Source organism: Nipponia nippon, unplaced genomic scaffold, assembly GCF_047370975.1.
Source record: "Nipponia nippon isolate SJK-2023a ecotype South Korea unplaced genomic scaffold, ASM4737097v1 scaffold_12, whole genome shotgun sequence".
NCBI lineage: Eukaryota > Metazoa > Chordata > Aves > Pelecaniformes > Threskiornithidae > Nipponia > Nipponia nippon.
Window position 1 is genome coordinate 17136603 of NW_028262313.1, and position 27418 is coordinate 17164020.

General features: G+C 53.0%; 1 protein-coding gene and 1 long non-coding RNA gene across 2 annotated transcripts; one reads left to right on the forward strand and one right to left on the reverse strand.

The window, feature by feature from the left end:
* Positions 1 to 814: 814 nt before the first annotated feature.
* On the reverse strand, positions 815 to 9353 carry TNMD (tenomodulin). Its single transcript, XM_009465270.2, has 7 exons — positions 9305 to 9353; positions 9043 to 9177; positions 5656 to 5796; positions 4774 to 4875; positions 2775 to 2928; positions 1412 to 1581; positions 815 to 1133 (listed from the first exon to the last, which is right to left on the reverse strand). The coding sequence occupies exons 1-7, from the start codon at positions 9350 to 9352 to the stop codon at positions 924 to 926; spliced, it is 960 nt and encodes a 319-aa protein (XP_009463545.2). The 5' UTR covers position 9353; the 3' UTR covers positions 815 to 923.
* A 6529-nt stretch (positions 9354 to 15882) lies between these two features.
* On the forward strand, positions 15883 to 27159 carry LOC148056730 (uncharacterized). Its single transcript, XR_015702453.1, has 3 exons — positions 15883 to 16023; positions 25667 to 25739; positions 25927 to 27159. It is a non-coding gene; the product is annotated as an uncharacterized LOC148056730 (long non-coding RNA).
* Positions 27160 to 27418: the final 259 nt, after the last annotated feature.

The following is a 27418-nucleotide window of genomic DNA, read 5'->3' on the forward strand; positions in this document are numbered from 1 at the left end:
TGTGGGATGTCAAAGCTCCTTGGCAGCAGCTGGCTCTCTGGGATGAAAGCTGGAACCTGGGGTCTGGCATGAGCACCGAGGCCGTGAGCAGAGGAAGGCTGCATGGGGAGTGCACAGGGACTTTGGCCGTTAGCCCTCAGCACTGCTGCAGGCAGTGTCCTGCTCAGGGCAGCTGCAGTGTCAAGGGTTTTTTTTTGCCTCCTGCAGCTTGGGTTTTGCCTGTTTGTTGGTCACAAGGCTGGGGACAGCTGATGGCACTTGTGGTCCTCTGCGCCACTGCTTCCTCTGGCTCTGGCTGCTCAGTTCCCCGGGGGCTCCTTGTGCCCGCTCCTGCCTCCACCTTGCCTGCACGCTGCCATGCTGCACATGGCTCCCAAGGGGACTGGTGCCACCCCTGAGCTGTCACTAGCAACTACCGAACACATCAGAGCATGCCTGAACAGAGGGTTGGGATGTGCTGAACAACTACCAGTGCAGTTGGGGAGCAAATTAGGGACCTCTGCACGTTCCCAGCGAGGCGAGCGCCGGCAGTCCCGGTACCTGAGTTATGGATGCTCGTGACAAGGCAACCAAGCAATTAGATCACTTCTCAGACCCATTAAGCATCACAGACTGAGACTAAACGACTTTCCATTTTCTTTGCAATCGCTCATACAAGACGTTTATTGTTTGCCTCTTGCTCAGCATGGCGACGATGCACTCGAGCACAGCCTCCCCCAGCCCCACGGGAGCAGCACAGGATGCGGTGGGGGGACAGGCGGCATGCGCTTGGTGAGGGTGTCGTGGCTCAGGCTCGCACGCTCACCAGCAATCAAGCAGGTAACAACCTGCGTGTCGGCTACATCAGGATGTATCCAGACGGGTGGCGACGCCGCAGGCGGGCATGGGGCAGCACCCAAGCGCTGGGTGCTGTGCAGCGAGTGCTAAACCCTGCCCAGCATCCGCGCGATCCACCAGTTGCAAGGCATGATGATCCGGCAGATGACCCTCCCGCCCTGGTAGCAGTAGGGGTAGGGGTAGTAGCCCAGGAGGGGCTCGCAGACCCGCCGGCAGTAGCGGTTGGCGCGGCGGCACTGGGCACAGCAGTAGCCTTGCTCGTCCCACAAGGGATGGAACTCCAGCCCATTCTCCGACTGCCAGGAAGAGCCAGCGTCAGTGCAGAAAGGGGGACGTGTGGCCTGGGCACCCTGGGAGCGTGGCCAGGGCACCCCAGGAGCACGGACAGGGCAATCCAGAAGCATGGACAGTACATCCCAAGGAGCACGGCCAGGACACCCCAGGAGCATGGACAGAACCCCCAAGGAACATGGACAGGTCACCCTAGGAACATGGCCAGAACACCCCAGGAGCACAACCAGGACACCCCAGGACCAGGGCCAGGACACCCCAGGGTGCAATCCCCTGCACTCACGTAGTCGTTGACAGGCAGGTCCTCCTCAGTGAGCTGCCGTGCCCGGCGCTTGGGCCCCGGCTGTGCATTCTTCACCTCGTGTTCGCTCCCCCCATCCAACCAGCTCTGGTTGTCCACGAGCAGCTCAGGGTCTTCTTCTTCTGCCCCTTCAAGGTCAGCCAGCTCAGGAGCTACAAGAAGAGCCCAAACATTGTTGTGAATAACCAGGGAGCAGGGGGACAAACACAGCAACAGGCATTAATGTCTATACCAAAATTTGGTGCCCTGGTACAAGAAGAGGAGGAAATGGCTCCAACCTGAGCAGCCCCACCAGCAAACCAGCTGTACTGCGTTGCCTCCTGCTCTTCTCAGGCCTGGGCTAAAGGGCTGTAGGAGGTAATTTGGCAGAAGGAGAGGGTAGAGAAGACATGGCCCATCCCTTCCCCATGCTCATGGGTGCTGGGTACCTGTGGGTGGTGTTAGCATCCCCTGCACTGGGCTGTGCGTGCAGGGAAGCATGTCCTCGTGCTGGGCTCTGCTGCTGTGGGGTGGGATTTGTGGAGCCCCAGCAAAGCAATGTGATTTAGGGCAGATTATACCCAGCTACAGCACCTGTTGGTGGCTTAGGTAAGACCCACAGCGACATTAATTTTTTCTGCAGCAGGATTTAACAGCAGGGACCGAGCAAGCAGAAAGGGGACAGCAGCCAAGGACAGCAGCCTCCCTTTGCATCGGGGATCTCTGGTGCCCGCTTGCTCCCAGGACCATCGATGGCTGTGAGCTGACTGGTACCCGTGGGGGATGAGATGCGCCTCTGCAGCTGCAGAGGGGAGGGAGTTTTCTCGGTAGGGGATTTTAAACTATCTCATTCGGATAGAAGTGGGTTAGAGATAGCGCGTAATTACACTGGCGGATCTCAGAGGCCGCAACCTCTGCGAGGGCTGTGTAGCGAGCAGCTGGAGGTGGCAACCCTGTTGTGTGATTTAGATGCTGATGTCTGCTCATGCTCTGATGTTCATGCGGTGATGAGAATTTAGGCGTCCCAGTTTCCAGCAGCGCTGGCTTCTTTGCAGGTATAAAGGGTTTTGGGTTTTTTTGCCTTGTTATGAGGAGGGTGGCCGCTCTGCAAAGCGCAGGGCGGTGGGGAGCTGGCAGAGACAAGCGCTTTGCAGAGAGAAACTTCAGCCCCTGCAATTACATTGGCCGTGTTCTCTCATGGTTGGGGCCAATGTTGCGTTTATGTCCGAGATGTACAATGAAGCTGCAGAAATGGGTTCCCTCTGCGTTGCACCAGGCAAATGGCAGAGGGGACACGGATGGGTGGCAGGGATGCTCCCAGTGAGGGGGCTCATGAGCATTTTGGGGAGGAGATGGCTCCTTGTACCTGCTATTGGCGTGGGGTGGATCCAGTAGATGGTCACGTTTCTGCAGATGTCAAAAATTTTGGAGCTTTTCAGAAACTCCTTGTTCTGAATGGGCTTTTCCCCAGGCACCCAGACCACAGACTGCTCAAAGTAGGTGGTCGTGATTTCTTCTCCCTGGAAGAAAAGCGAGATTTCACCCCGGTGTGGTGAGACACCCTCTCCCCACTGCTGGCTGCTTCTCCTCCCCTTGGCTTACCTCGAGGCAGCTTTCTCCTCCAAGCGAGCAGCTTGACTTTGTCTGCCTTAGCCCCAGGATCGGGGTGCACATGCAACCGCACTGATCCTCACGGAGGGAGACCCATCATGAGCCTTGTCTTTCCTGCCCGCTCTCAGCCAACACCACCCAGCTCTCTCCTCCCTCCGTTCATCATGCTTCAAGAGCCTTCTCCTGTGCAGTCCCCACCATCTGGAAGAGCCTTCTGGAGCGCCCCAGCTCATTTAAAACTCAAGATTAAAACATCTCCTCTCTGCTTTGCTCTTACTACTTAATTCCTCTCTCCTTCTGCTACCGATTTTGTGATCGAACACTTTAATTTATTCCTCACAGAAATTCTTTGCACTGCCTTATTCTGTAATTTATACTACATGTCTCTGCCGTTGCATTAGTCCATGGTGTGTTTTGGCAGGCGCTTAGGGAGGGAGATATATAAAGATTATTGGATGGGTTTGTGCTGAGCTATCTGCCAAGGCAACGTTGTGTATGTTGGTGGTGGTAGCCCATAGAGCAACTTGGCAAATGGCATTTTTCTCTCCAGAAGGCGTCTGGAGCTGTATTTCTCTTTTATAGAGTTTTTCCTTATGGCTCTGGGAAGTCTTAGGAAAGAGCTAACACAACCTGACCCAGTCTGAGTGATTTTCGGAGTCTCTGGTGAAAACCATGGGGTTGGGGAGGTGCTGCCTGAAGGACCTGGCAGCGCGCGGGCTCGGGGAAGACATGACTAGTTTTTAAATCTACATTTATCTCATTGGGTTTTACGTTTCAGCTCTCTACCTGGGGCAATGTTCTGCTAAAGACTGGGAAGCCATAGCCCTTTTACGACGGTAGCTGAAAAGATCTATTAGCTTCTTATGGCATAATCAAAGAATCGGTGTCTGGAAATTTGGGTCATGATTCAGGGAAATGTTTCTGCCCACGCTTCATTTCAAACATGTGTCCTGCTGGCATTTTATCTGTAATGGCTTCCTTGGGGGGGATTCAATCTGCTAACACCCTTCGTCTTGCAAAGGGGGAGGCGGGAGGGCTGTGCCACCGCCGGGGGCTTGGGGATGGGGCAGGGGACAACTGCTTTCAAGGGACTTAGCCATCACCCCAGGTTACACTGTCAGAGAGGTGTTAAAATAGGGAGTCAAACGCTCTTTCCGCGCAGCATGCAAAGCGTGAGACTCCTTGCAGCAGGATGCGGTGGGCAAAAACTAAATGGGTGTAAGAAGCAGTCGGGCATGTGGGAGGTAGGAAGGTCCGTGCAGGACAGAGAGGCGGCCCCAGCCCGGTGTGTCCCACCTCCCAGGGCTCTACACCAAGCGCTTTCTCAAATCGCATTTCTTAAATGCGGCTGCTCTTTTAAATGCATTACGTCTGCCTCATTCTGCTTGAGAACATGAGGCTCAATTCTTGGAGAAAACAATTTGATTGACTTTTTGGTGCCTGCTAATCCTGAGCTGCCTTGCGACCTTTTTGACTACAACAGGATTATTGTTCTTGATCTCCGGTATTGTGCCAAGAGGTTTTTGTCTGTCAGCTGTCTAATCCTGTCTCTTTCCACTTCTTGTTTTTAGAAGCAATCCTCTGAAATAAGATCATTTTATGAAGCGATCACAACTCATTATTTCTTTATTGCAGAGTCTCTGGGAAGGCTGGAGGGGATGGGAGGGCAGTGGGGATGGCGGCCGTGCTCCCAACGCCAGGGAGAGGAGTGGGTTTCACCGCGGGCAGAGGGGTGTCCTGTTTTATTCACCTACCTCAAGCTCGGGGATCTTGGCCTCTGTTGTCTCAGGTAGGACTTTAGTCTGAGTTTTGATGAAACATTTTTGAAGTCCCACAAAGAAGATGCCAGTTATTCCCTACAGCATCAAAACAAACACCAAAAAAGCAGTCAAGGCAAAGTGGGAGGATAAATAACCCCATCGTACGGAGGGTACAGCTGGATGAGGATTTAGTTGTATTTTTCCTGTTGATGTTTTTGTGCAAACTCTGTTCAGATGTACTAACAGGTTCTCCTAAGGGATATTGCGTTTTATGGTTTGGGAGAATTGGGCTTTTTACAAATATTCTAAGGCAGATAGTCATAAAATTTTACTTTGCTCCCCTTCTCCTTAAAACTATCATGAGCTCTAGTTATCATAAAGAAAAATATGCAGAATAGCATCTGACCGTTACGGTTTTATGAACATTCAGCCCCCAGTTCCTGCTAGACTATTAGCTGAAAATTTTGCCATATGTCACTGCACAGAGTATTTCCCTACAAATTTTAATTAGGTTTCAGAGAGAGCCTACAACGTTGTCATGAGGTTTTAATGCTCTCCAGACAGACAAATGTACTGGGCTCGGATAGATTTATGATGATGGCGTTCCTTTGCAAAGGTAAATCCAATAACTAGGTCTTGCTTTTAAGATGTATTTTGTTGGAACTGAACCACGCCACTATTAAATACTGGTGGAAGCTTATGTAGATACGCATCTCCTTTCCTCTGAGAACATCCCTAGTGAGTCTGCGTATGGGCATTGCTCTCCTTGACCATCCTAGGTCTTGCTCCAGCGACCCTGTGGTGTCCTCAGGGATCCTGTCGGTCCTGCTGCCAGACAGCAGGCAGGCTCCTGGGGACAAACCCGGCTGCGCTCACGTTTTTGAAGTCATGGATCTCCAGGATTTCCTCGCTGCCGTTCCCACTCCTGAAGGTCTCTGTCCTGGCCAATGGGTCGATCTCCATCACAATCTTCTTCTTCTGACCGTGGCTGAAGAATGTGTGCTCCATGTCGTAAACCTGTGCGGGACAAAAACCCACGGGGGTCAGCTGAGTCCCCCACCTGATTTCACAGGCCGGCGAGTGGGCTGGTGCTGGGTGCCTGACCCCTGGTGCTGGGTACCCTGCCACGGGGCCGGCTGCTTTCCCGCGCCCCAGCCCTGAGCCAGGATGATCGCCTGTACAGCGCAAGGAAAGGCAGCTCCCAGGCACCGGGGCTGGGAAGAAGGGCAGGATGGGGCCAGGCTGTGGGGGGACATGTGTGTCAAGCCTGGAAGAAGATGCTCATCCCACACGTCCACTGGGAGCTTTGCCATGGCTCAGCTTTGCCGGTGTTTTCTGTGGCACGAGCCTGTTTATGTCCCAGGCTGGATTGAAGTCCTGAGTGCAAGGGACCTTGCTTTCCCCTGTCCCCAGCTCACTTGCTCCATCACTGCATCCCCGGCTCGCTTGCTCCATCACTGTCTCCTCAGCTCATTTGCTCCATCTCTGTGCCTTCTTTTTTTCCTGGAAAGGCAGAGGTAAAAGCCTCTCTCTTGCCTGGAGGAGATCAGGGATTGCCTGCGGATCAAAGACCTCCTTGACGGCTGCTGAAGAGCTTCGGGGCGTAGCAGCCGGCTTCCCGGCAGCACTCATCCCCACGGGGAGCCGGGGTGAGCAGCGCCGGGGGGAGCAGCCCTCTTCTCCTCGCAGGTGCTCGCTGCACTCAGCCAGCCCGGCAGCCCTCCAGTCTCTGCGGATGCCTGACCCTTAAAGGATGAGTAGTGGCAGATGCTATTTGAAGCACAAAAATGATCCTGCTGGCGCGGCGAGAGCTGGCGAGCCTTGGGGAGTCTCGTTTCTCCTAATCAAACGGTGTCATGTGGAAGTAAAGGGCTTGTGCAAAACCCCTCAAGTCCACAAGGCAGGGGGGGATGATGGAGGCACAGGGATGGGAAAGCCCTGTTCGTCCCCCAGCACGGCTGTGGAGCCGGGGAAGGAGCACCCTGGCCCTGCAGCAATGCGCTGGTGAGGGGCAGGGGCTCTGCCTGCAGTCCCAACCTAAACCCCCTTTCACAGTCCCCTGGTTCTTGCACATCCCTCCCCATCAGGGGGTTCAAATCCTCTTAGCAATGTTTTCAGCATCAGCATCTCCCATTTTGCAACCGCTGGAGGAAGCCTGGGTGCAGACCAGGCTGTGCAGGCGGTAACTGCTGGGTACCTTTGCCCCTGCTTAGAAGTTAGAGGAGTGATAGGCACCTTGGCAGCCATGAGCAGCTCCTGTTAGTCAGCAGGAGGCTTTTATAAAGATATATGGCTGTCAATGGATTTTATGGTATGGTAAAAATAGTCTGAAGCCTAAAATGGCTGGAAGGCCACCGGTTTTGACTGACAAAATGAGCACAGTGCCGTAAATCGTTTCTAGGAGGCTAGGATCCCGGGTGGCACCTTATCTTCGAGTGCCTCTCCATTTACGAAGAATTACTTTTGCCAGCGCAGTGGCCAGCTAACCCATTTGGGCTTGGCCGGCTCTGTGCTGCTTGGAGAGCTGTGAGATGTTTTATAGGGCTAAAAATGACACTGGCTCACAAATCATTGAAATATGTCCCGCTGCGAGGCCGTGACGAACCCCTTGTTAGCTGACTCATTGCCTTCGCTCGCTGGCGGTGCCGGCCGGCGTGGATGCTGCTGAGCAGAGGGCAGCGCCGTGTCCAAGGCCACCCCTCAGAGGAACAAGTCTTCTTTAAAGATTTTTTCCATTCTCCGGTTGTGTGAAGGGAGCTCAAAGCGCTTTTTGTTCTTTAAAGAGTTTAATTCCCCTTGGTTTATATTTTTGAGCGTTAGGAACTTCCAGCCTCCTCTGCCCTGCTTTTCCCGGAGGACTCCTGTGCCAGCTGGAGAAGTGCTGCCCCGTGGCTGCAGAAGATGTGGTGATGCCGGACGCCCAGAGCATCAGCATGCAGCTCCACCGCAGGGACGTCTTTGCTCTCCTGCGACCTTGCGCTTCGCTTGCCCGCCCGTCAGGCGTTGTGAAGGGCTTTCAGAAATACCGACGGACTCCATCCTCCATCAGGCCACGGGAGCCAAGGACCAGCGCCCTGGATAACCCTTCCGAGGCTGCAGCAATGGCTCTGCGCCATCGGCTCGAAGAAAACCTCCCCTCCGGGGGTTAACAGCCTCTTCCCCCCACAGCTGGCACGCACCCTGTTTTTCGAGGAACAGTAGAGACTTTATAACCGTCTTGGCAGGAGCCTGGAGGCACATATGGCTTTTATTGCTTTTTCTTTTATTTTTGGGGGTATTTATTTCTATTTGCTGATAAGAAGACAAAGTTTCTGGCAAGCGGGGCGCTTCCTCCACGCGGCGGGAGGGCAGCCTGGCCGGGCTAGCTCGGCTCTGGCGTGGGACAAGGAAGAGAGAGGAGATGCCACCGTGGGAAAGAGGCCGCCTTGGCTGCACACGGGAATTTTGGAGATGTTCTTGAGAGTCGGCAAAACCCATCAGCACCAGGGCGCAAAGCAGGGCCTCCTGGATGAGTGCGGAAACTCAGTAGGATGGGGAGCAATGGGGAGCACCGGGCAGGCTGTTGGCTTCAAGGTTAAGCTATTTTCTTGGGGTGTGGGAAGAAAAAAAAGGATTTTGGCAGAATTGCCAAGATGCTGGGCAGCAGCGGGCGGAGATGCACAGGAGATGCGCAGCCCCGCTGCCGCCCCCGGCACGCTCGGCACTTACAGCAGCGTCCGTCTGGGGAGCTGGGAATAAACAAGCACAATCCAGTTAGCAGGAGCTCCTCCAAAAGCTAATCCTTCTCACCGTCCCCTCACATTGCAGACACATTAAAGTAAGAAATATAATCCGTGACAATCAATCACCACTGCGTCCTGGCTTTCTCTCCTCTTTATGCGGTGGCATAATGACTTTTCCACCAGTTTCTGGCAAGATAATTGAAATGAAATGGAAAATATTTTCTTACTTGTCATAAAATTTGCTGCCGGTGAAATAAGAGTAACTTTAACTCTTCGTGGTGTAGCTCCCATCCCCTGTAATTGTCAGTTAGGGAAAGAATGCGGTGACAGAGAAAAAAAAACCAGCCCGTATAAAGTAAAAGCTAGTTATGAATAATACAAAGATATTTAAAAGTCCCATGAATACTTGTGGTCTAAGAAAATGCATTTTGTAGAGTTGCCTGGGTTTCGGGTTGTAGTTAAAAGTTTCAGTGAGTCGGGGGGGGACAGCGCTGTCTGGGGAAGCGGCACTCAGAAACGCTGGTTCAGAGTTTTTACTTACTTTTCTGGGTGTTGGGTTCCAGAGATATTTGACACCAAAAAATATCAGAATAAGAGAAATGAGCAGCACGCTGAAGAGCAGTCCGCAGATCTGGTATCTGGTGAAGGTCTTCTTTCGTGTCTTGGATGCTTCTGCCTAATCAATGACAAAACAGTGATAGCCAGAGGTTGGCTGATGATTCAAGGAGGGACGAGTACACATGCATATCAGACATTTATCATGCTGACAAGCTGCACGGTGGCAAAGCAAGCCACGAACTTACGTCCAGAAAGCGGCAGTCCTCCGGGCTCTCCCGAGCCGTCCCTCCCATGGTGTCCTCCGTGTGCGAGGACGCAAGCCCGCTCCGAGGTGGAGCTACAGAGGCTCTGGGCTGCACATGTGGCGGGGAAGGCTGGGTCACTGCCGCCCCCACGACGGCGGCAGCCAGCTTTCCCCCACAGCCTGCCTGGCTCCGGGTGCTCCCGCAGCACTTGCTGTTTGCAGGGTGCAAGCAATTCCCACACTTTTGGAGACAAGCCCGCGCGAAGCTCTGTTGCGCGGTGTCCATTGGCCCCGTCCAGGGTCCCAGTTTTTTGTTTAAGCTCTGCTCCTGCCCTCTGCTTCTGCCCCTGCACTGACAGCTGGAGGTGCCCAGGCTGTGCAAGGGCTCCCGGCCCCCCCGGAGCTCTGGGGACGTGGGCACTGTGCTCTCGGGGGGCTGCTCCCCTCTGCTCATGTGTGCAGAGGGGCTTCTGCAGTGGGGGCAGCCCCGGAGCTGCTGGCGAGGTGCCTGCATGGCAGGGGGACATGGGCATGGGAGCAGGGCAGGTGTGTGCGTGGGCATGGCTGTGCACGGGTGTGCATACACATGGGCACGGCTGTGCATCCATGTGCACCTGTGCATATGCATGGGCACGTGTGTGCATGTGTGTGTGCCTGCACATTTGCATGTGTGTGCATGCGTGTGTGCATGCACATGTGTGTGCATGCACATGTGTATGCCTGCATGTGTGTGTGCATGCACGTGCATGCACACACTGCCAGCCCTCAGCAATGCGGACCAAAGCCCGAGCTCTCCCCGTGGAGGGCTCTGGCATCCCGCACCCGCTTTGTGCAGAGCCTTGCCCCAAAGTCGGCCTAACCAGGAATTTCCTGACTAATTTTTTTTCCTACGTTCAAAAATTTCCATTTCTTGAAATCGGACCATTTCTTCATGGAAATGAACCCATCTTAAGAAAGGCTTTCAGAAATCCAGTGTGAAGTTTCTAGTCTGAACAGGATGAGGCTCCCTGGTGTAGCGGAGCTAGCATGCCCTGTTTTTTCAAGCTGTTTACGCTCATAAAAACCCAGAGCGCATCATGCACTAATTAAAATTGCACTGAAAAGAAGAAAATCCACGTCAAGTTTTACTCAGGGTGAGAAACGGAGAAAGAAATTGCTTTTAGTGGGTCTGCCACTGTCTTTGCGAGCGTGTCAGGGCATCGCTGCCCGCATCCCGAGGGTAAATCCAAGCGGGATGGAAGCAGAGTTGCTGAATAGCTTGGGGAAAGCCGTGTGTGTGTGTGTGTGTGTGTGTGTGTGTGCCCTGGTGTGTATCAGCTCCCTGCAAAGGGGTTTGAGGTCCCTGGCCCCGGGGCGGCAGGAGCTCCTCACCCCGCAGCCCAGCAGCAGCTCCAGGGCCAGCTCCCCTGCCCTTAACTCGGCAGCAACAGCTCAGGGATGTAAAGCACACCAGGGATTTTTAATATCTGAGAGGCCAATAACAGAAGGGAATCATATTGATGAGTGAAAGACAGCAGGTTATTTGGAGGAGGAAAATCACTTTTTAATGGAAAGCAATCACAGGCAGCCTTTGAAAATATCTGAAAGATTTTGGAAATCTAAATGCAGCAAAATCTGTGCAGACACCAGGTTTGTCTTTCTCCACTTTTCACCAGAAAGTTTCACCTCTGAAGCTTTTGTTATTCAGTGGAAACTGAAGTATCTGAAAACATTTTCTTTTCCTGTCAAAATTACAGTTTCAAAGGAAAACTTTGGAGCAGCTCTACTGAAAGACGGTTATGATTACAGGAAAGAATTACAGCAGTGCCGTTAAGCAGACATAATTGATCAGCATAGCAGCGATCTTCACAATATCCCCCACTCCAGGCACAGGAAACACTGCAAATACCACTCGTAAACCAAATTAGGCATTATTATTTTATTACTGTTGTAAGGTAAATGTCAAGCTTTTTAATGGCAATCACTGTAGCTCCGTCAGGAGTCGGGCGTCTGAATTAGCTGGAAGAGGTGAGAACCTCCCAGGGCTGGGAGTTAATAAAACTCAACAAATATCATCGGTCCCTTCCAGCGCTTGGCGAGTGCCGGGGATGGAGCGGCTGGGGCGAGCGGCGGGAGCGAGGGGGGGTCCCGCCGTGGGGCTGGAGACCTCGTTTTGCTGCAGCCTGCAAAACTGGGTGCTGCTGGCCAGGAGGGATGGGAGCAATGGGAGTAAGCATGCACACATGCATGCACACATGCGTGCACATGCAGCCCCAGAGCCAGCTCAGCCCTGTGCTCCCCGGCCCCTGCACTGGGCAGGGAGCAGGATGGGACCCCTCCATGCTGCCACTCTCCATAGAAAGTGTTATAAATATCCAGTCTTGAACCGGGGGGTTTGACGGCAGCAAAACCCCGTGCGACCCAAATTGTCCATCTCCTCAGCAGCTGTGGGCTGCGCGTCAGCTGCTGGATCCTGACGGGGAGAGGGATACTTGGGATGCAGAGAGGGACAGAAACCACGGGATGACGCTGGTCAGGAATGTTTTTGGTTTTATTCCCCCATTCCCCAGTGCTCAGGCTCAGGATTCAGGGTTTCAGAGAAAGAAAAAAAATGGATTTTCTGTGTAAGGACAATAATTTTGGGGGAGAAAAACCTCAATCTCTTTAAGATGACAATCAGGTTCTCTATATAAAAAGCAGTTCCGATGGAAATCTTCCATCAGTGCCAATGAAGAGGGAACAATCACTAATTTTCCTTGAAGCTAATGAGCGCGAGTCTCTATGACAGGGGAGAATTTAATCTGACGTGAACTGAGGAAGAGAAGCAATACTGATATTAATGTGTGACTAATTGATACCCAGAAGAACATTTGAAATGATTAAAAGGCATTTGATTTTTATACAGGACAATAAGAGGCTCATTGGCTACGACTGGTGCATCCTTTCTGTTTTCTACTTCTTGCTCCAATTTGCCCAGAAAAATCTATCATATCCACGGCGTAGCTTGACTGCCACATAAAATCTCTGTGCCTGGAAATATTATACCAAGCAATTCCTCCTGGATAGCATGAAGGTTTGTACATGGTGTGAGTGGAGGCGAGAAGCCCGGCAGAAATAAAATAGGTCCCTGAACTACTAAAAAGCAGCTCCCCAAAGCAGTGGGGCTCGGGCAGCAACCTCCAGCCGAAAACCCATCGTGATTAATACGGTGCTCTTTGTTATAATGAAAAACCCATTAAGGTCAGCGGCAGCATCTCTGAGCAGCACTAAATTGGAACGGTGGAGACAGTAAAGTTAAAAATGAGCCATAATATTAATGTGGATAGTGAATTAATTGGGCAATTCCATAGGTAGTAAGTAAATCATATCGTTTACTGCGGGACATGGCGCCTCATGGCTCTCGCTGCAGGGTGGTGTGGTGGCAGCGGTGGCACCCGCTCCCGGACGGAGCCGGGGGGAGTGACATGGACCCACAGCACGTGGGGGGACCCCGCCGGGTCCGCCCCCGCCAGCCTTTGCCCCTTCTCTTTGAGTGCTGCAGGGCGGTCTCTCGGTAGGAGAAATGCCTCTCGCTTTGCTCTTTTAGGTGCTCCAGCCCCAAAATACATCCAGAGCACACCCTTACAGCGTGTCCGGGGTGCTGCATCCACAGTTTAAGGTGTCTGTCCCCTGGTCCTGCAGCAGTGGTCCGAGGTGTCCGTCCCCTGCTCCGGCAGCCGTGGTCCAAGGTGTCCGTCCCTTGGTCCTCAGCCGTGGTCCGAGGTGTCCGTCCCCTGGTCCTGCAGCCGTGGTCCGAGGTGTCCGTCCCTTGGTCCTCAGCCGTGGTCCGAGGTGTCCGTCCCCTGGTCCTGCAGCCGTGGTCCAAGGTGTCCGTCCCTTGGTCCTCAGCCGTGGTCCGAGGTGTCTGTCCCCTGGTCCTGCAGCAGTGGTCCGAGGTGTCCGTCCCTTGGTCCTCAGCCCTGGTCCAAGGTGTCCATCCCCGTTTGCTGTTGCACACACAAAGCTTTGATCAGGCTGCTGTTAGATTTACAGATGGTCTCTTCCCCTGGTTTGGGTGGGTCTCTCAGGAAAGGCTTCCTCGCCTTCAGGAGACGCATACAGCACCATCACACAGCCCTGAGCCATCTCCTGCTGCTGTTGTGTCTTGGACTGGGACCCGCCGTGGGGGCAGAGGGCACTGATTTATCCCAGAGTGAAGCATTTGCATGCGTGTTGGTCAGGCTGCCGGCTCCCTCCCCACTGCCAACATCCTGGACAGCAAACAGAGAAAAGGAAAAATCACATATAAAAGGAAATTGCTCATTAGCCAGTGGCTGATTACACAGAACCATTTCTGCTTCAAACCATCCCATTTTCTGTAACATTTGCCAGATGAGAGGACGCATACCTCCTCTTATCAACTAGCCACATATGGCCTCAGCTGAAGAGAGGTTTCAGTTATTTGCCTATTCATCATTCATTGTTTATCTTAAGTTCACGTTGTTGTAGGGAACTCCAGAGACATCCTTGATTTAAGTTAAGAAACTTCATCATTATGATAAAACTGCTCAGGGAGTTGGACTTCATCTTGGAGACGTACGTGGCCATGTGGCACTCTGGCAGTCTGCAGCCACAGCAGATTATTCAAAGCTGACAAAGCTTTTGGAGAGAACAGAAAAAGATAAATTCGTGGTGGCCGTTCTGATGGAGCCGCTCAGAAAGTTATTACCAAAGACACATGCTTCTCCTTGCTCACAGCCCATGAAAAATCCTGCTCCCCCGAGCTCTGGGGGATGTCTACCTCATTTCTGCTGTTGTGACTCCCTCGTCAACAGAAGTTATTAACAGCGCTGGAGAATTTTATCCAAATGCCAGTTTCATCTTGATAAATAACAATTTCATGTCTCTGTTCTACTAGATGACTACACGGTTTTATTTCAAACACTTAACTTCTTCAGAAACGCTTCCCTGTGCATGAGGCTTAGCTCATCTACAGAATATGTGCTGAGCAGTTTTTATTTTCACCAGGCTTTGAATATATGTAATGCAAAGACCAAACCCATAATCCTGCACTATCATAAGTCACTTTCCCAATAAAGAGTTACTTCCTACTGGGAACGCTAAAATGTAATTGAAAGCTACGTGTGTATTGGTGTCACACTGAAAACCGTTTCATTAAAAATAGTTTAAGGGTTGTTAAGATCTGAAGGAATATTGTAAAGCTCCTCTTGGATGTGAGAAAGGAAACCAAGGGGATAAGTTGGGGAGCAAGGGGTCGTTGCCTCCCTCTGCCCTGCAGTAACCACCACCCCGGTGCCCATCGCCCAAATCTGCTGTACGCATGCTGTTATTGGGTTCCCCGTCCATGGCAGCAGAGGGATGCTCGGGGTGATGTGGGCGCTCCGCTGGCAGCCGTTAATTGCCACCCTGCTTAGTTAGAAGTGGGTGGTTTTGTGACGGCTGTGTCTGAGGTGCGGGGGAAGGAGGTGGACGAGGCCAGCCTGGTTTCTCGAGGGAGTGCAGACGTCGCGCTGCAGGTGTGTGGATCCGTTGCTGGATGGATGGATGCTCTGGGTTTCTCCAGCAGCGGCCATAAGCCCATCGGCATGGGGAGAGGCACCAGGTCTCCCTTCGAGGGACTGCAGGGCCTGAATTTCACCACGCCCATGAACTCAACAGTGGGAAACCTGCAGGGAGAAGACATTTTTTGGTAAAAATTGCTGCATTGTGCTGGGATTGTGTGAAGAGAATAACCAGTGCATTATCACTGCTTAGTAAACCTGAAATATTTAATATTAACATATTAAAAATTTCTTGCTGAACCAGTTCAGTATCACATAGGCTCCTGCGTTATTTTACTCTCTCACCTGATATGCATATTAATGTTGTTTACTTACTAAAGCAAGTAAAGACAGAATTGAGATTACTCCTGAATGTGACTACTCAAGAAGGAATCCATTAAACTGAAGAATTTCAACACAGTTAATTTTTCTTTGATTGTCATTAATCTCCCATTGATGGCCATTGCAATTAATTGTGCTGTGATGCTGCGAGCATCATTTTCCCTCGCCCTCCGAGACCACATATAGCATCCCAGAGATGGGAGGATGAATGTCCGGGTCTCTCAGGTGTGCTGGGGTTTCTGGGGAGATCCTGAGGCTCAGGAGATGGGGGTTTGCCTGCTTCTTTCTCAGTGATGTCTCCATGCAGCCCTAGCTGCTTCCCCTGCGCCTCGAGCTCAGCCACTGCCTCTTCCTCAGCTCTCATATGCACAGTCAAGCTGTGCACAGCTCCAGGGTCCTTTTGCAAAAAAGCAGCTGTATAAAAAATCAATAAAATGAACCAAAGTCAGCATGATTGCCCATCTCTGCCCCAAACAGAATGAAGCAGTGGAAGGCTCTGCGAGTCTATGAATTTTGGGGTTCATCGTCTGAAACGTGGGGTGGCAGCTGCTGCTGTGGGCTGGCTCCCCTCCAGATGCTCACCGGCACCTAAGGGGGCCAGGTACCAGGTGGTCCTGATGAGCAAAGGTGGTTGGAGCCAACGTTGCTCAGCTGCCCCTGCGTGGGAGGGTATATAGGGGATGGGATGGCTGCTGGAGGGTTTCAGCTGTGCTGCTGCTGGCCCTTGGCTGGCAGAGGAGGGCTGCAGGGCTCCGAGCAGCTCCAGGAGCACAGCATGCTGAGAGCTGAGGATCAGCAAGAGGAAATTGGGACGAAAAAGGTGGGAAACAGCACAGGGAGGAGGCTCCGGTGTGTGCAGGTGAGGTGGGAGCTGTGGAGTCACGGCAGCGCTGTGTGCATTAAGCAGCCCCATTCCTGGAGCGGCACCTGTGCCAGGCTGGGCTGCGTGCCCGTGCTGTGACGGTGGTAGGGGATCTCCTCCTCCTCTGCAGCTTCCTCCCCGCCTCAGCCATGTGTGATCGCAGATGGGCTGCAAAGGGGGCGCAGAGCGGAGACGATAAGCATATTGGTGATGATGTACCATGGCACGCACCACTCGCCCGCCTGCAAGAGTGGGCTGGCTGCCGGGGCCATGGGCACCACGCTCCTGCCGTGCTGCCGGGCTTCCTCCTGCCCAGGTGCCATGTGTGAGTGGCTTTCAGAGGCAGCCATGGCCTGAGGCTGCTGCCTGACTGGTGGCGGCAAGCTGAAGTGTTCTTGGTGCTCCAGGGCTGTGTGTGGTGGTACTGGGAGCTGTCGCAGGTTGTCCCAGGAGCTGCTGTCCCACTGTGACTGGAGGCCCTGCCAAAATCTGGGTGACTCAGCCATTGCCCTGTTGCAAGGTGCCCTAGTCCCAGTGAGCTGACCCCTGGACGGGGCTCTCCCGATGCCCTCCTGGGGTTTGCAGGAGGGCCAGCTCGTACCCCGTGTGCTGCTGGGCCACCAGTGCCATGGCTGGCCCCATGCTATGCCCTGCAAGGTTGCTGCCTCCTTGCCCTGCAGCTGGGCTGGTTGCAGCTCAGCTCTTTCCTCAACTCGGTGAGTCTTTGCCTTTGGGATCATGATTGCACGCTTCTGCTGTGTGTGGTGTGCCTGCCCTTGCCTTCCACCCGATGTACCCACCAGGGGCTGCCGCAGCGGGGCTGTGCCCAGCCTGTGCCCCCCAAAGCCTATCTGCAGTGGGCTGAGCCCAGCCCTGCGTGCCTTTGGAGCAGTCCAGGCATGCAGAAAGCATCTGCATTGCCTCCTCTCAGGTGACACCTCCCTTTCTCCTCTCTCCTTCCCTCCTGCTGAGGCTTTTATTTTTTTTCCGAATATTAAGGCTTGAAGCTCCCTCTTGCCCTCTTTCTCTCCTATTGCTCTGGTCTCCCCTTGCTATACCTGGCAGGGATTTTTTTTCCTCCCTCCCATCCAAGGTGCTTCCCTTCTGTTGGATTTTTCTCTCCTCCTTTGCTTTGTTCCTGCTCTCCCTCCTGTTTTTTTTCTGCCTCCTCCTTGCTCTTTCCCTCTCTGTGCCACCTGCCACAATCTTCTCCTCCTGTTGCACCCCCGGCATCTCCCCCACTCCCCAGCTGTCTTGACTCTGCAGCAGGAGGGGGCTGCAGCCCTTGGGAAGGGTGATGCACCCCAGTAATGCAACCCCTGCCTCACACCGGGCTGCCTGGCCCTGGGGTCTGCACCCCGGGTCTGCACCCCGGGTCTGCCCCGGTGAGGTCTTGGCTGGCAAGTGGAAATTCCCAGGAGAACCTGCTTAACTTTGCTGTCAGCTATGGTGATTGGTTTCTGCCTTTTTAATATTTTTTTTGTCCTGTGAGAAACTGCTCGCTAAAGAAAGCACATTTTTCTTGCTTACTGGGAGTTCCTGTTTGTCATTTTTATAAATCAGTGTTTATTGGCCTAATTATTGTAAATGCAGAGCCCAATAAAGGTGACTGTGATTGCAATATCTGATAATGAATTTTATAACAAACCTGCTGAGCCTGAAAGCTGCCAGCAGGAAAGACATTATGTCAGGTTAATGACAGAGAGGAGAAATCTTCCCCACTAAGCTTTTTTCCAAAGCACAAGGGATCTCTGGTGGAGGGTGCTGGGGGTCCTGCCGGGCTGGAGCACCTCAGGCTGGTGGGGTCTGGCCCTCCGATGCTGCACCCCAAAGCTTTTGGGGCTGCTTCACTGCCTCCCCAGCCTTGCCTGGCAGCGGGATGCTTTGGGCACGCTGGATGGAGGCTGCGAGGGGGCTCAGCTCCTGCCAGGCTCTGGGTGTGCGGACATCAGGCAGCAGCACCCAGAGGTGCTCGCCTCCCTGTTCCCACTCCCCCATCTGACTTAATTCCACCATGCAAATGCTGAACGCGAGGCACAGGGAAAGCAGCTTAAATAGCACCTAAAGCTAGCTCAACTCCAACTGCTGTGAATAGATTAATTTAAAAAATCAATTGAGCTCTGCAGGGGTAGGTTTTCCAATAGAGATGCTGGTGCCTGCTCTCGCTTATGCCCTCGCGTGTGCCCTGGGAGGGCAGAATCCCCTCCCTGCCCCCAGCTCAGCCCGCTGTGGGGGAAGCAGCTCCCCTGCCTGTACTCAGGCGTGCGTGGGGCTGCCCCTCCATCACCCTTGCCTCCTCCTACCTGTGGTCTCTGCTGAGACCGTGCAGGTGAGGAGTCATTTTGCAGGGGAAAGCGATGCTGCTCCTGCAAGGCCCTGATGAGGTGAGGGTGTGGAGGATTTACGGGCTGCTCGTGGGGTGTCTGGACAGCCCGGTGCGATGCTGTTATCACATGGCATTGCAAGTGCTGTGGACCCATCGGATGATCAAGCAAGGGTGGGGGACGTGGGGCTTGTGGTGGTGCCTGGCCTTGGCTCCAAACGTTGCCTGACCATGGTGGCCCCGGGCTCTTGCTTTGTCTTGGTCCTCGATGGTTGTGATGGTCCTGGGCAGAGTCAGTGGCAGCTGCCCGTGTGTCTGCTCCCTGGGCACAGCTCTTCCCCAGGGTTTGGACCCAGATCTGCATTGCAAAGCTACAAGTGTTGGGCTCTGGGCTTTCAGTCAATGCGTGGCAGCCGTTGGCTCTGCTGAGCCCAGGTCTGTGCTGCTCTGGGTCCATCTGATCCGAGAGCCAGCTCCGTCCTGCTGCAGGAACTTGGGCACCTTTCTAGACCGGGATCAGACCCGGAGTGTGGCTTCACGCTGCTTCGAAGCCTGGGCTTGGAGGGTTTGGTTTAGTTCACTCACCAGCAGCAGGAATCGAGTGCAAAAGGGAAAGAATAAAGACTAGAAGAGAACATGTTTTCTCTTAAATAATGCAGAGAAACACGAGGGAGGAGGTTGTACAAATGTGATTTAGTCCTTTGCCCCTATGTTATTTGCCGCTGGTCGCCAGCGTACCCCAGCTGTGTCTCGCGGGGCTGAGGGAATTGCTTGCCCTCTGTAATGTGCAGATGCCCGTGCTGAGCCTTCTCTCCCAAACCGCCGGCAAGGGGCTGGAGCTGCTTTATTTTTTTATATCTTTAATATTTGGTTGGCAGCTGCTGTGTTTGATGCTACTCAATGTGAGAGCAAATTGGATTAACTGAAACATATTTACTGGGATAAGCTGGCAAAAAAACCGTGTGCGGGGTTGTTTGCAGAAACCAGTGTCTGCAGAAGGTGGCTGATCCCCTTGAGGGGCTTCCGTGCACGGGGCAGGGCAAACCCCGGCCTTGCTCAGAGGCTGGGGTGGAAAGGGGGAATTGGGGGGTCGGGGGGGACCACAATCCCAGCACCAGGTGCCCCCAAAGCCCTTCCCCAGCAGGATCTCCCTGGCGGCAGTGTGACCCAGGGATTTATTGGTGTTACCTGCCACGCACCCGAGAATGCTTGTCTTCAGCATATAATGCTTTCAATACTGCAGTCAATAAGAAGGGGACGTGGATACCTCGGGAAAATTTGCAAAGGAATTTTGGGGATGGCTTCTGTTTGGATAAATGAGTCTCAAGCGCTGTGTATTCATCAGACTGCAAACAAAGCAAGCTGTGGTTCAGTGTTCCTGCACCAGCCGTAACTGAGCAACATGTCATCTCTCCACCTGGAAATAAGCCTCCCTTGTCCAGGAGGAGACAAGGGCACAGAAGAGATGCAGGCAGAAGAAGTCCTTGCTGCTGGAGGCAAAAAGTTGGAGGCAGAAGGCCAGAGTCCATGGTTTCCCCTGCCTGATGCTCAGCTAGCTGGCAAGAGCATTGCCAGGGCAATATCCTGCCCTGCTCAGCCCACAGAGCACTATTATTTCATTAATCTCATGTCATCTCCTCCTCAGCTGATCCAGTTGCAATATTGCAGAAATAACTTTTCGCTGCTCCCTGAGGAGGAGCAGACTTCAGAGGCCAGGAGAGCTCTTCCCTCTCCTCCCTGCTCACAGTGGGCTGCGATCCCTAAAGCTGCCAGGAGGTTTGCAAAGTCTTTGATTCCTTCTAACTCTTACAGTCAGGGTTGCATAAAAAGCAGCTCATGCAAAAAAAACAACCAGTTATTATTATCATCAAACCCTTCAAAATCCCAGGGCAACTTAGCAAGGTCTAGATGAAGAAGTCACGTCCCCATCCCAGACACGAAACTGTCACATTGCATCGGCCGATGCCGGCAGATGCTGTCAAGCAAGTGACGTTGTGGATCATTCCCCATTCTCTTTGTGTACCCGGCTTCCTCGGATGCTTGGCTTGCTTCTCCCCGGAGTTACTAGCCAGACCACATGCTGCTCCCTCTGCTTGTGTCATCCCAGTGCCGTGGTCCCTCTGGCTCTTGTCCAGGTGGGAGCGTTCATGGGGCACTGATTTGTGGAGCCTCATTAGCTGCAGATAAATGAGGAGTCAGGTGAATTCTTACTCCAATTCCTAAAATACCATTTTAATGCATAATATATGTCCAGGGGTAAATCTCTGTTTCTATTTAAATGTGGGGAAGAGTGTGCTGCTGAATTTTAAGTACGTTATCACAGAAAACAATGACTGTGCCGAGTGAATGACATGTCTAATGAATATAGCGAGGAGAGCAGGGCTGGCATCTCCACTCCCTCGTGCTGGTGCAGCCTCCATTAGCTGCGTGGGGGATTTTTTTTTCCCCAAGCGTAGTAGTGACAAATTATACGATCAATACGGAGGCTGATCCGTGGTCTAATCTTGCTTAGCTCCAGTAAGCCTGGGATTGATCCAGATCTAATCTTGCTTATCCTGGACAAACCCAGGAGCAGATCCAGATCCTAAGGTAACACATCCTGTGCAAATCCAGAATTGCTCTGTCAATTTGCTGGCGTCATGGCTCCAGTTTTGCCTTGTTGGGGAGGGGTTTATTGGTGTTATCTGCCCCTTGATGTGTAACGCAATTGAAGCGGTCATCTTGATTAATTGATGGCAGTGAGTGCCTGGCGTCTCTGGCTGCAGGGCTGCAGAGCAACGGGGCTTCCTACGTAAGACTGGCACAATGCAGGGAAGAGGTTAAATGCTGGCTGGGAATCAAGGTACCCTCCGTTTGCGTTTCACCTGAGCTGTGAGAGCTTTTCTTTGCTGTCAACGGTGGTCATGGAGCCACAAAGAAGGTGCAGTCTGTGTGGATGAGGCTCCTGCTCCTGCCTAGACTGCTCCTTGGTCTCCTCTCAGACCCTGGAGGTCTCCTGACCCTCCACTCATGACTTTAGTGAGCAGAAGGGCCGTGACATCTGATGGTCCCCTTACTTTGCTGCATTGCCCTACAAAAGCTGGTCCCTGCAGCCTACCAGCCCCACATGCAGCCCACAAGAGCAGGCTCCAGCTCTGCTGCCCCTGCAACAGGGCTGAGGCAAGGGGCTTCTGCTTCAGGGCCTTCCTGCAACTCTAATAACTTCAGGAAGGGGGGGAAAAAAAAAAGCAATTACCTTCTGGGGTGGAATTTCTCCAGCCTTTACTCAGCCCACCAGGGAATTTGTCAGGAACGTGGACTGCGGTTTTATTCAGCTATTCCTGAGTTATAACAGCACAGGGAAAATGGCATGTCTCGCAGCTTGATGTTTTTCTGATGTCTGTCTTTGCTCTCAGATTTAAAAAAAAATACCAGACCCCAAAAATCTCTCTTCAAAACGTGAAACTTGCCCTTAGCTTAATTCAGTGGAGACTCCAGCAGCTGCTCCTGCATCTCAGAAAAGAGGCCTCGTGCTATTAACATGTCTAAAGAAATTGGATGTAGAAAAATGAAGGTCCCCTGACTTTTAAGAGCTGCACTCCATGCCTCCGGCTCCTGGCTTTTGCATGTGCGGTGCAGTACCGAGGGATGTAAATATGTGGCAGGAGCTGACCCTGCTGTGCTTGAAGCTGGGGCTTGTGCTCCAGCCCCTCGAGGAGAGGATCCCCGAGCTCGGAGGAGGCGATGAGGGGCTCTCTCTCATCCTACAGCTTTTACAGCCCCGTGCAGGTGTATTATCGGAGGCTGGGCTTAAGGGCTGGGGGACCAAATCCTGCAGGCTTAGTGCCAGAGCTGAGCTGCAGCTGTGTCTGCAGCCTGGACCTGTATTTTGCAGAGTGCTTTGAGCTGAAAAGTGCTTTAGTGGTGTAAGTGTAACCTAGAAGGTTCTCAAACACTCCAGAAATGTTCTCAGAGAAAATATGCTGCCTTTCCCCCTCCCTTCCCTCCAACAGGAAATAATTCCAAATTCATCCAAATGTGCTTTTCTAATCAAAGGGGCCACTTTGTACTTCTGAATCCAAGGGGAGGGGATCGAAGCAGGAATAAAACAAAACTCCTTCTCAGCGCTGTGTTTGCGAGATGGATCTCCTGTGGCTAAATCCATCTGTGTTTCTCCTTTGGCGTAAGCAGGAGGATCTTCCCACTGCAGCTGGGCACTTCACTTCACAGGCTTAGCTGCTGCACAGGGAGGAGGAGGAGGATGAAACGCTGGAGTAGCCCAGGTTTCTATGGCAGTGTGTGCAGCAGCCGCTCTCCTTATCTTTCCAACTTGATCGGGGAAAAATTGCTTTTGTCAATTTTAATTTCAGCTGAGCTGAGCAGGATAAACAAAGGGAGGTACAGGCAAAGCAGATGGTTTGTCACAGAGCACAGAGCAGGCAGGAAGACTGTGCAGCTTTTTATAGCGTATAATGGCCTTTCCTTGCATCTAGCTATCCATCACCATATAATTCCCGAAATAAACTGGGCTTGTGCGATGTATGTGAAATACCCAAATGTTACAGCAGGTCTGGAATATTCAGGCCACAGGAGTTTGGGCAGTGGATGGGAGCATCCACACAAAAGCTTTCTGCTGGTTGGTATCGGCTCCTTGTTTGGAAACCCCTGTGGTGCCTGCTCGTCCCCCAGCCGGGACAGGGAAGCTCCGCTGTGCCTGGGGTGAGACCTTTTTCTGCAGTTTGGCAGACATGGCAGAGTCACCGATGCTCCTTTGTGGTGTAATGAGGATTGACAAGGGGTTTGCATCTTACCCTACAGTTCTCCCTTATCATTACACCAGCCGGGATCATCTCGGACCCCCTGGCCTGGGTCAGGCAGGTGGCTGAAGAAGCAGGGAAAGGAGACATCTCATAGCCCTGCTCTGCATTTCCTTGCCTGCGTGGTGGTCTTACCTGCACGGAGCTTTGCTATCCATGCAGGTGCTGATGCGCTTGGTGCCCACAATGGCTTCCCACCCCATCGCTTTCCCTGGTGCTTCTACTGCATGGGACATTTTGGTGATGGGGTGTCCTCTCATACCCTCCAGCTGCATTCACCTTCCCACTTTCCCCCCAGTGCCGGCAGCGTGGTCCCATCACGGCTGCGTGCCCCACAGCGCAGGCAGGGCTTGGGGAGGGCTGGCAGGAGGCTGCCTGCGGCCAAGCAGCCCTGACACCGCTGCCATGGCACCATGTCCGAACCAGCTGGGGAGACATGATCTTTCCCAGAGCTCGTGCTCTCGGAGCATGGCGCAGATTGGTGGATATTTGTTTCAATAAGAACCATGCTGGTGTTTGCAAACCCTTTTAAATTGCTCTCAGCAAGCGCTTCTGCATCTGGAGCAAAGTCTGCTTGCAGAAAAGCCTGCAGAAAGAGGAGGTCTGGGGGGCGGCGGTAGGAGCCTGAATCCTTGCCAGGTTTCCGTCCCGCAGAGCGTGTCGGGGCCGGAGCAGGGACGTGCTGCGGCTGCTGCCTGCCTGCCTTTGAACAGCGGACAGGCAGTCCCTGCTCCGAAACATCCCCATTAAAGCATCCCTGTGCAATTTCAAATAATGAACAAATATGAAGAAAATCAAAGTATGTTTGAACTTCATTAATGAACAGAAAGAGGGCTAAATGTTTCCAATAAACCCTTTGCTGCAAATTTGCAGAATACCTAAACCAGCTCCATCCGTTCCAGCTCAGGTTCTGCAGGTGCCCGAAGCCATGAAAACCTCAGTGCGTGAATGACGGCATCAGCCAGACCCCGGTGGGCTGGTGGTGGCTGTGATTTCTGGGGATAGGTGACTTATTCAAAATCTGAGCAAGTGTGTTACATTTCCACGTGCAGGCAGGAACATCCCCATGGAGAGAGCAGCAGGGGACAGCCTGCCCGTGCTGCTGGCCTCCATAGCAGCAAGGAATGGGAAGATACGGTGCTGGGCTTGGAAGAAAAGAGAGTTCAAAGGAGGCTCTTGGGGGGGAACTGGCTCATGTTAAAGAGGACAGTCCCCGTGGCATTTGTGTGTGTTGCGAGAGACCTATTTAGTATTTATTTCCCTGTATTTGTTGTTTATGGGAGGCTGAGCAGCAGCCTTGCTGGCTACATGGGGTCCCCCATCCGTGTGTGGGGCGAATCCCAGTTCTGGGCTGTGCAGGCAGGGCTGTGCAGGCAGGGCTATGCAGGCAGGGCTGGGGCATCCAGCCCAGAGGCAGCCGCGGGCTTTGTTTGCGAAGGCAGGCAGAATTTCAACGAGCTGCATTTTCATTCTTCAGGGTTGGAAACATGATCTCAGTCACGGGCTGGTTGCTCAGGCCTTCCCCCCTGGATGGATGGAAGGATGGATGGATGGTTGACCCCGGCTCTGTGGTGCTGAGCCCCTCACCCGCACCCCTCCCAGCTTAACACAGATTTAGGGATGCCCTGTGTAGTGCGCAGAGGGGCCACGTGGGCAATGGGTGGCTTTCTCCATCAGGACCCTCAGCTGTCACCCAGCGCCAGCCCTGGCTTCACAGCGCCATCAGCCAATTAGTTTGCTAATTAAAGTAAATTGTGACGATAGTGTTAGAGTATATGTTAAAGGTCTACCAGGAAGGGTGTTTTTTCACATGATGCATCACGTAATCCTGCCACATGGTCTAGGCTGTAATTGCTGCTTTTCCCTTTGAATGTGGTACTTGCCCTAACTTTAATGATTATTTATTCCCTGGCTGCAGGAGAGCTCGGTGCCCTGCATCGTAGCCTCAGGTCAGCTGCGTGAGGGTCTTGGGCCCTGGGTGGAGAAGCAGGGAGGGAGTTTCAGGAGGACGTGCACACAGAGCTATGCTCTGGGCGACTGCTTTCTCTGGGATGCCGGTCCTCAAGCCTGGGTCTCTGGTCCCAGCTCTGCACGCCAACTGGGTGTCTGTCCCCAGGCTGCATGCCACCCGCTGCTCTTTAACCAGAGCCGGAGTGACGGCAACGGTGTGTCTCGTCATTGCAAAAGCTGGCTGGCAGTCTCAATGTGAAATGCTTTGCTGCTCCTGAGCATGTCTTGCTTGAAAGGCAGCTCCTCTGTCAGGTAGAATGCCATCCCTCCCCAAGTGCCCCCCTTGCTTTCAGGGGTTGCTCAGAATTGTGGAAATACGGAATTTCCAAAATGCCCTCAAATAGCAGACCAGTCCCTCGGGATCACGTCAGCTGTAAACAAGATGAACCCGGAGAAGAGGTGCATCTTTTACTGGTAATAGATTAAAATTATGGATGATCACAAAATAGCAGTGTACAGAATAAATTCTTAGCTGATGTAAATTACTTTTTCCTCTATTTCCTTCCATTAGCCACCGACCATCTACCCCAGGCAGAGCTCTGTCCCCGGGAAACCCTGGAGCTGGATGTGGAGCAGCAGGCTGGGTAAGTGCTGGGTAAGATGGCAATCCTGATGGACTGAGATGAAGTGTGAAAATCAGAGGGACTGTGAGATGGAGGATGCTACCTGTCATATTATCTCCAATTCTTTAAAAAAAAAAAAAAAAAAAAAAGGCAGAAAGCTGTTCCTATCTGATTTGTGTTCTTTTGTTCTGGGCATCGCTTGCTCCAGGAAAGGATTTGGCCTGCAGACCAGCAAGGAAAGTTTGCAGCATTGGCAACAACACTGTGTGATTCAGGAGCGGTCCTTTAAGCAAGATTATTGCTCATTTTACCAGGCACAGCTATCCATTATGGTTAATAAAACACCGCATAAGTGATTCTCAGCCTGATCCAAACAATCTATCTTGTGGCCCAGCTGGACTTGCTTTTATCCTTAGCCTCAGGTTGGAGGATATGTTGCCATCGGCAGAAACTGAGATGTTGGTACCTGATCGCATGGACAGCCAAGACCTGCCTCTCACTTTCCAAGTGGATGAGTGATGTGAGCTGTTGGATGGGCACGGCTGCCACCTCCCTGCTGTGTCCTTCTCTGAAGGACAGGGTCTGTGTTGGCCACGGTGACACATTGGCCCATGGTCCTAGGGGAAGGCAGCTCCATCCTGGGCTGGGCACCCTGCCCACCCGCTCCACGGTGGTGGGTGACCTCTCGAGGGACCGCGCCTTGTGCTTTCGCAGTGCTGGAGCTGCGGCTGCTGTTTTGGCTGCCTGGAGGGTGATGTCTCATCGCCCCGGAGCAAATGGAGTCCGTGGGCTGGGGAAGGGGAGGAGGACCAGCCTGGGCTGCCGCAGGAAGGCTTCATCCTGGCACTCCTGCTCGAAGTGAGCCCCAGGAACGTGTTGTGGAGATGCACCTGACTCAAGGGCGGCGACAAGGCTGCATGTGCTCACACTGCTCAGCAGCCTCCGCCAGCGCTGCGGGAGGACAGGAGCCAGCAACGCTGCCTGCACGCTGGCCGCTGCATCCAGCGTTACGCCTCTTCTGCAAGGCGCTGGGAACAGCTTGAGGAGCGCCGGGGCCTGGGGCAGCGGCAGGAGCCGGTCCCTGCCAGGATGCAGTTACCCCACAAATAAGGAGCAAGCACCGCACGGCTCGGGGTGACCACCTGCGCCGGCACCAGCGTTGCCAGCACCTGCTCTGCGGCGTGCCGGCGGCTGGCCGGGGGGCTCTGCTCCATGCTGTCCATCTGGCGTTTTTCTGAGACACCGTGCTCGTTTTTTTGCCATGCCAAAACAAATCCTAGCAGACTATTAATCACTGGCTTGGAACAGCATCCACCCCAGGTTCAGTTATGATAAGCTATGCCAGCCCTTTCCCCCGCGCCATGTCTGACATCGTGTAGCCATTTGAAAAGGCCATAATTACAACAATTGCTAGGCATTTTTCTAGCCTTTTCTCCCTTCTCTCGTAGGTAATGTTATGTGACAAATCGCTTTCCCTGACATTCACATCGCCGAGCGCTCTGCTGAAACACCACTGGTAGCCCAGCTGTGTTGCAGTGCGGGACCATCAGGCTCACCGCAGACAGCACAGGCAGGGTGCCATAACGTGTGAATCTCAGTTTGGTGGGTGAAAATGATCCACGCGGCAATGCTGGGGGAGAGCTGGGGTTTTGACGGGGGTATTCTGCAATTTCCCTACATCTGCAGTTGCAGAAGTGGGA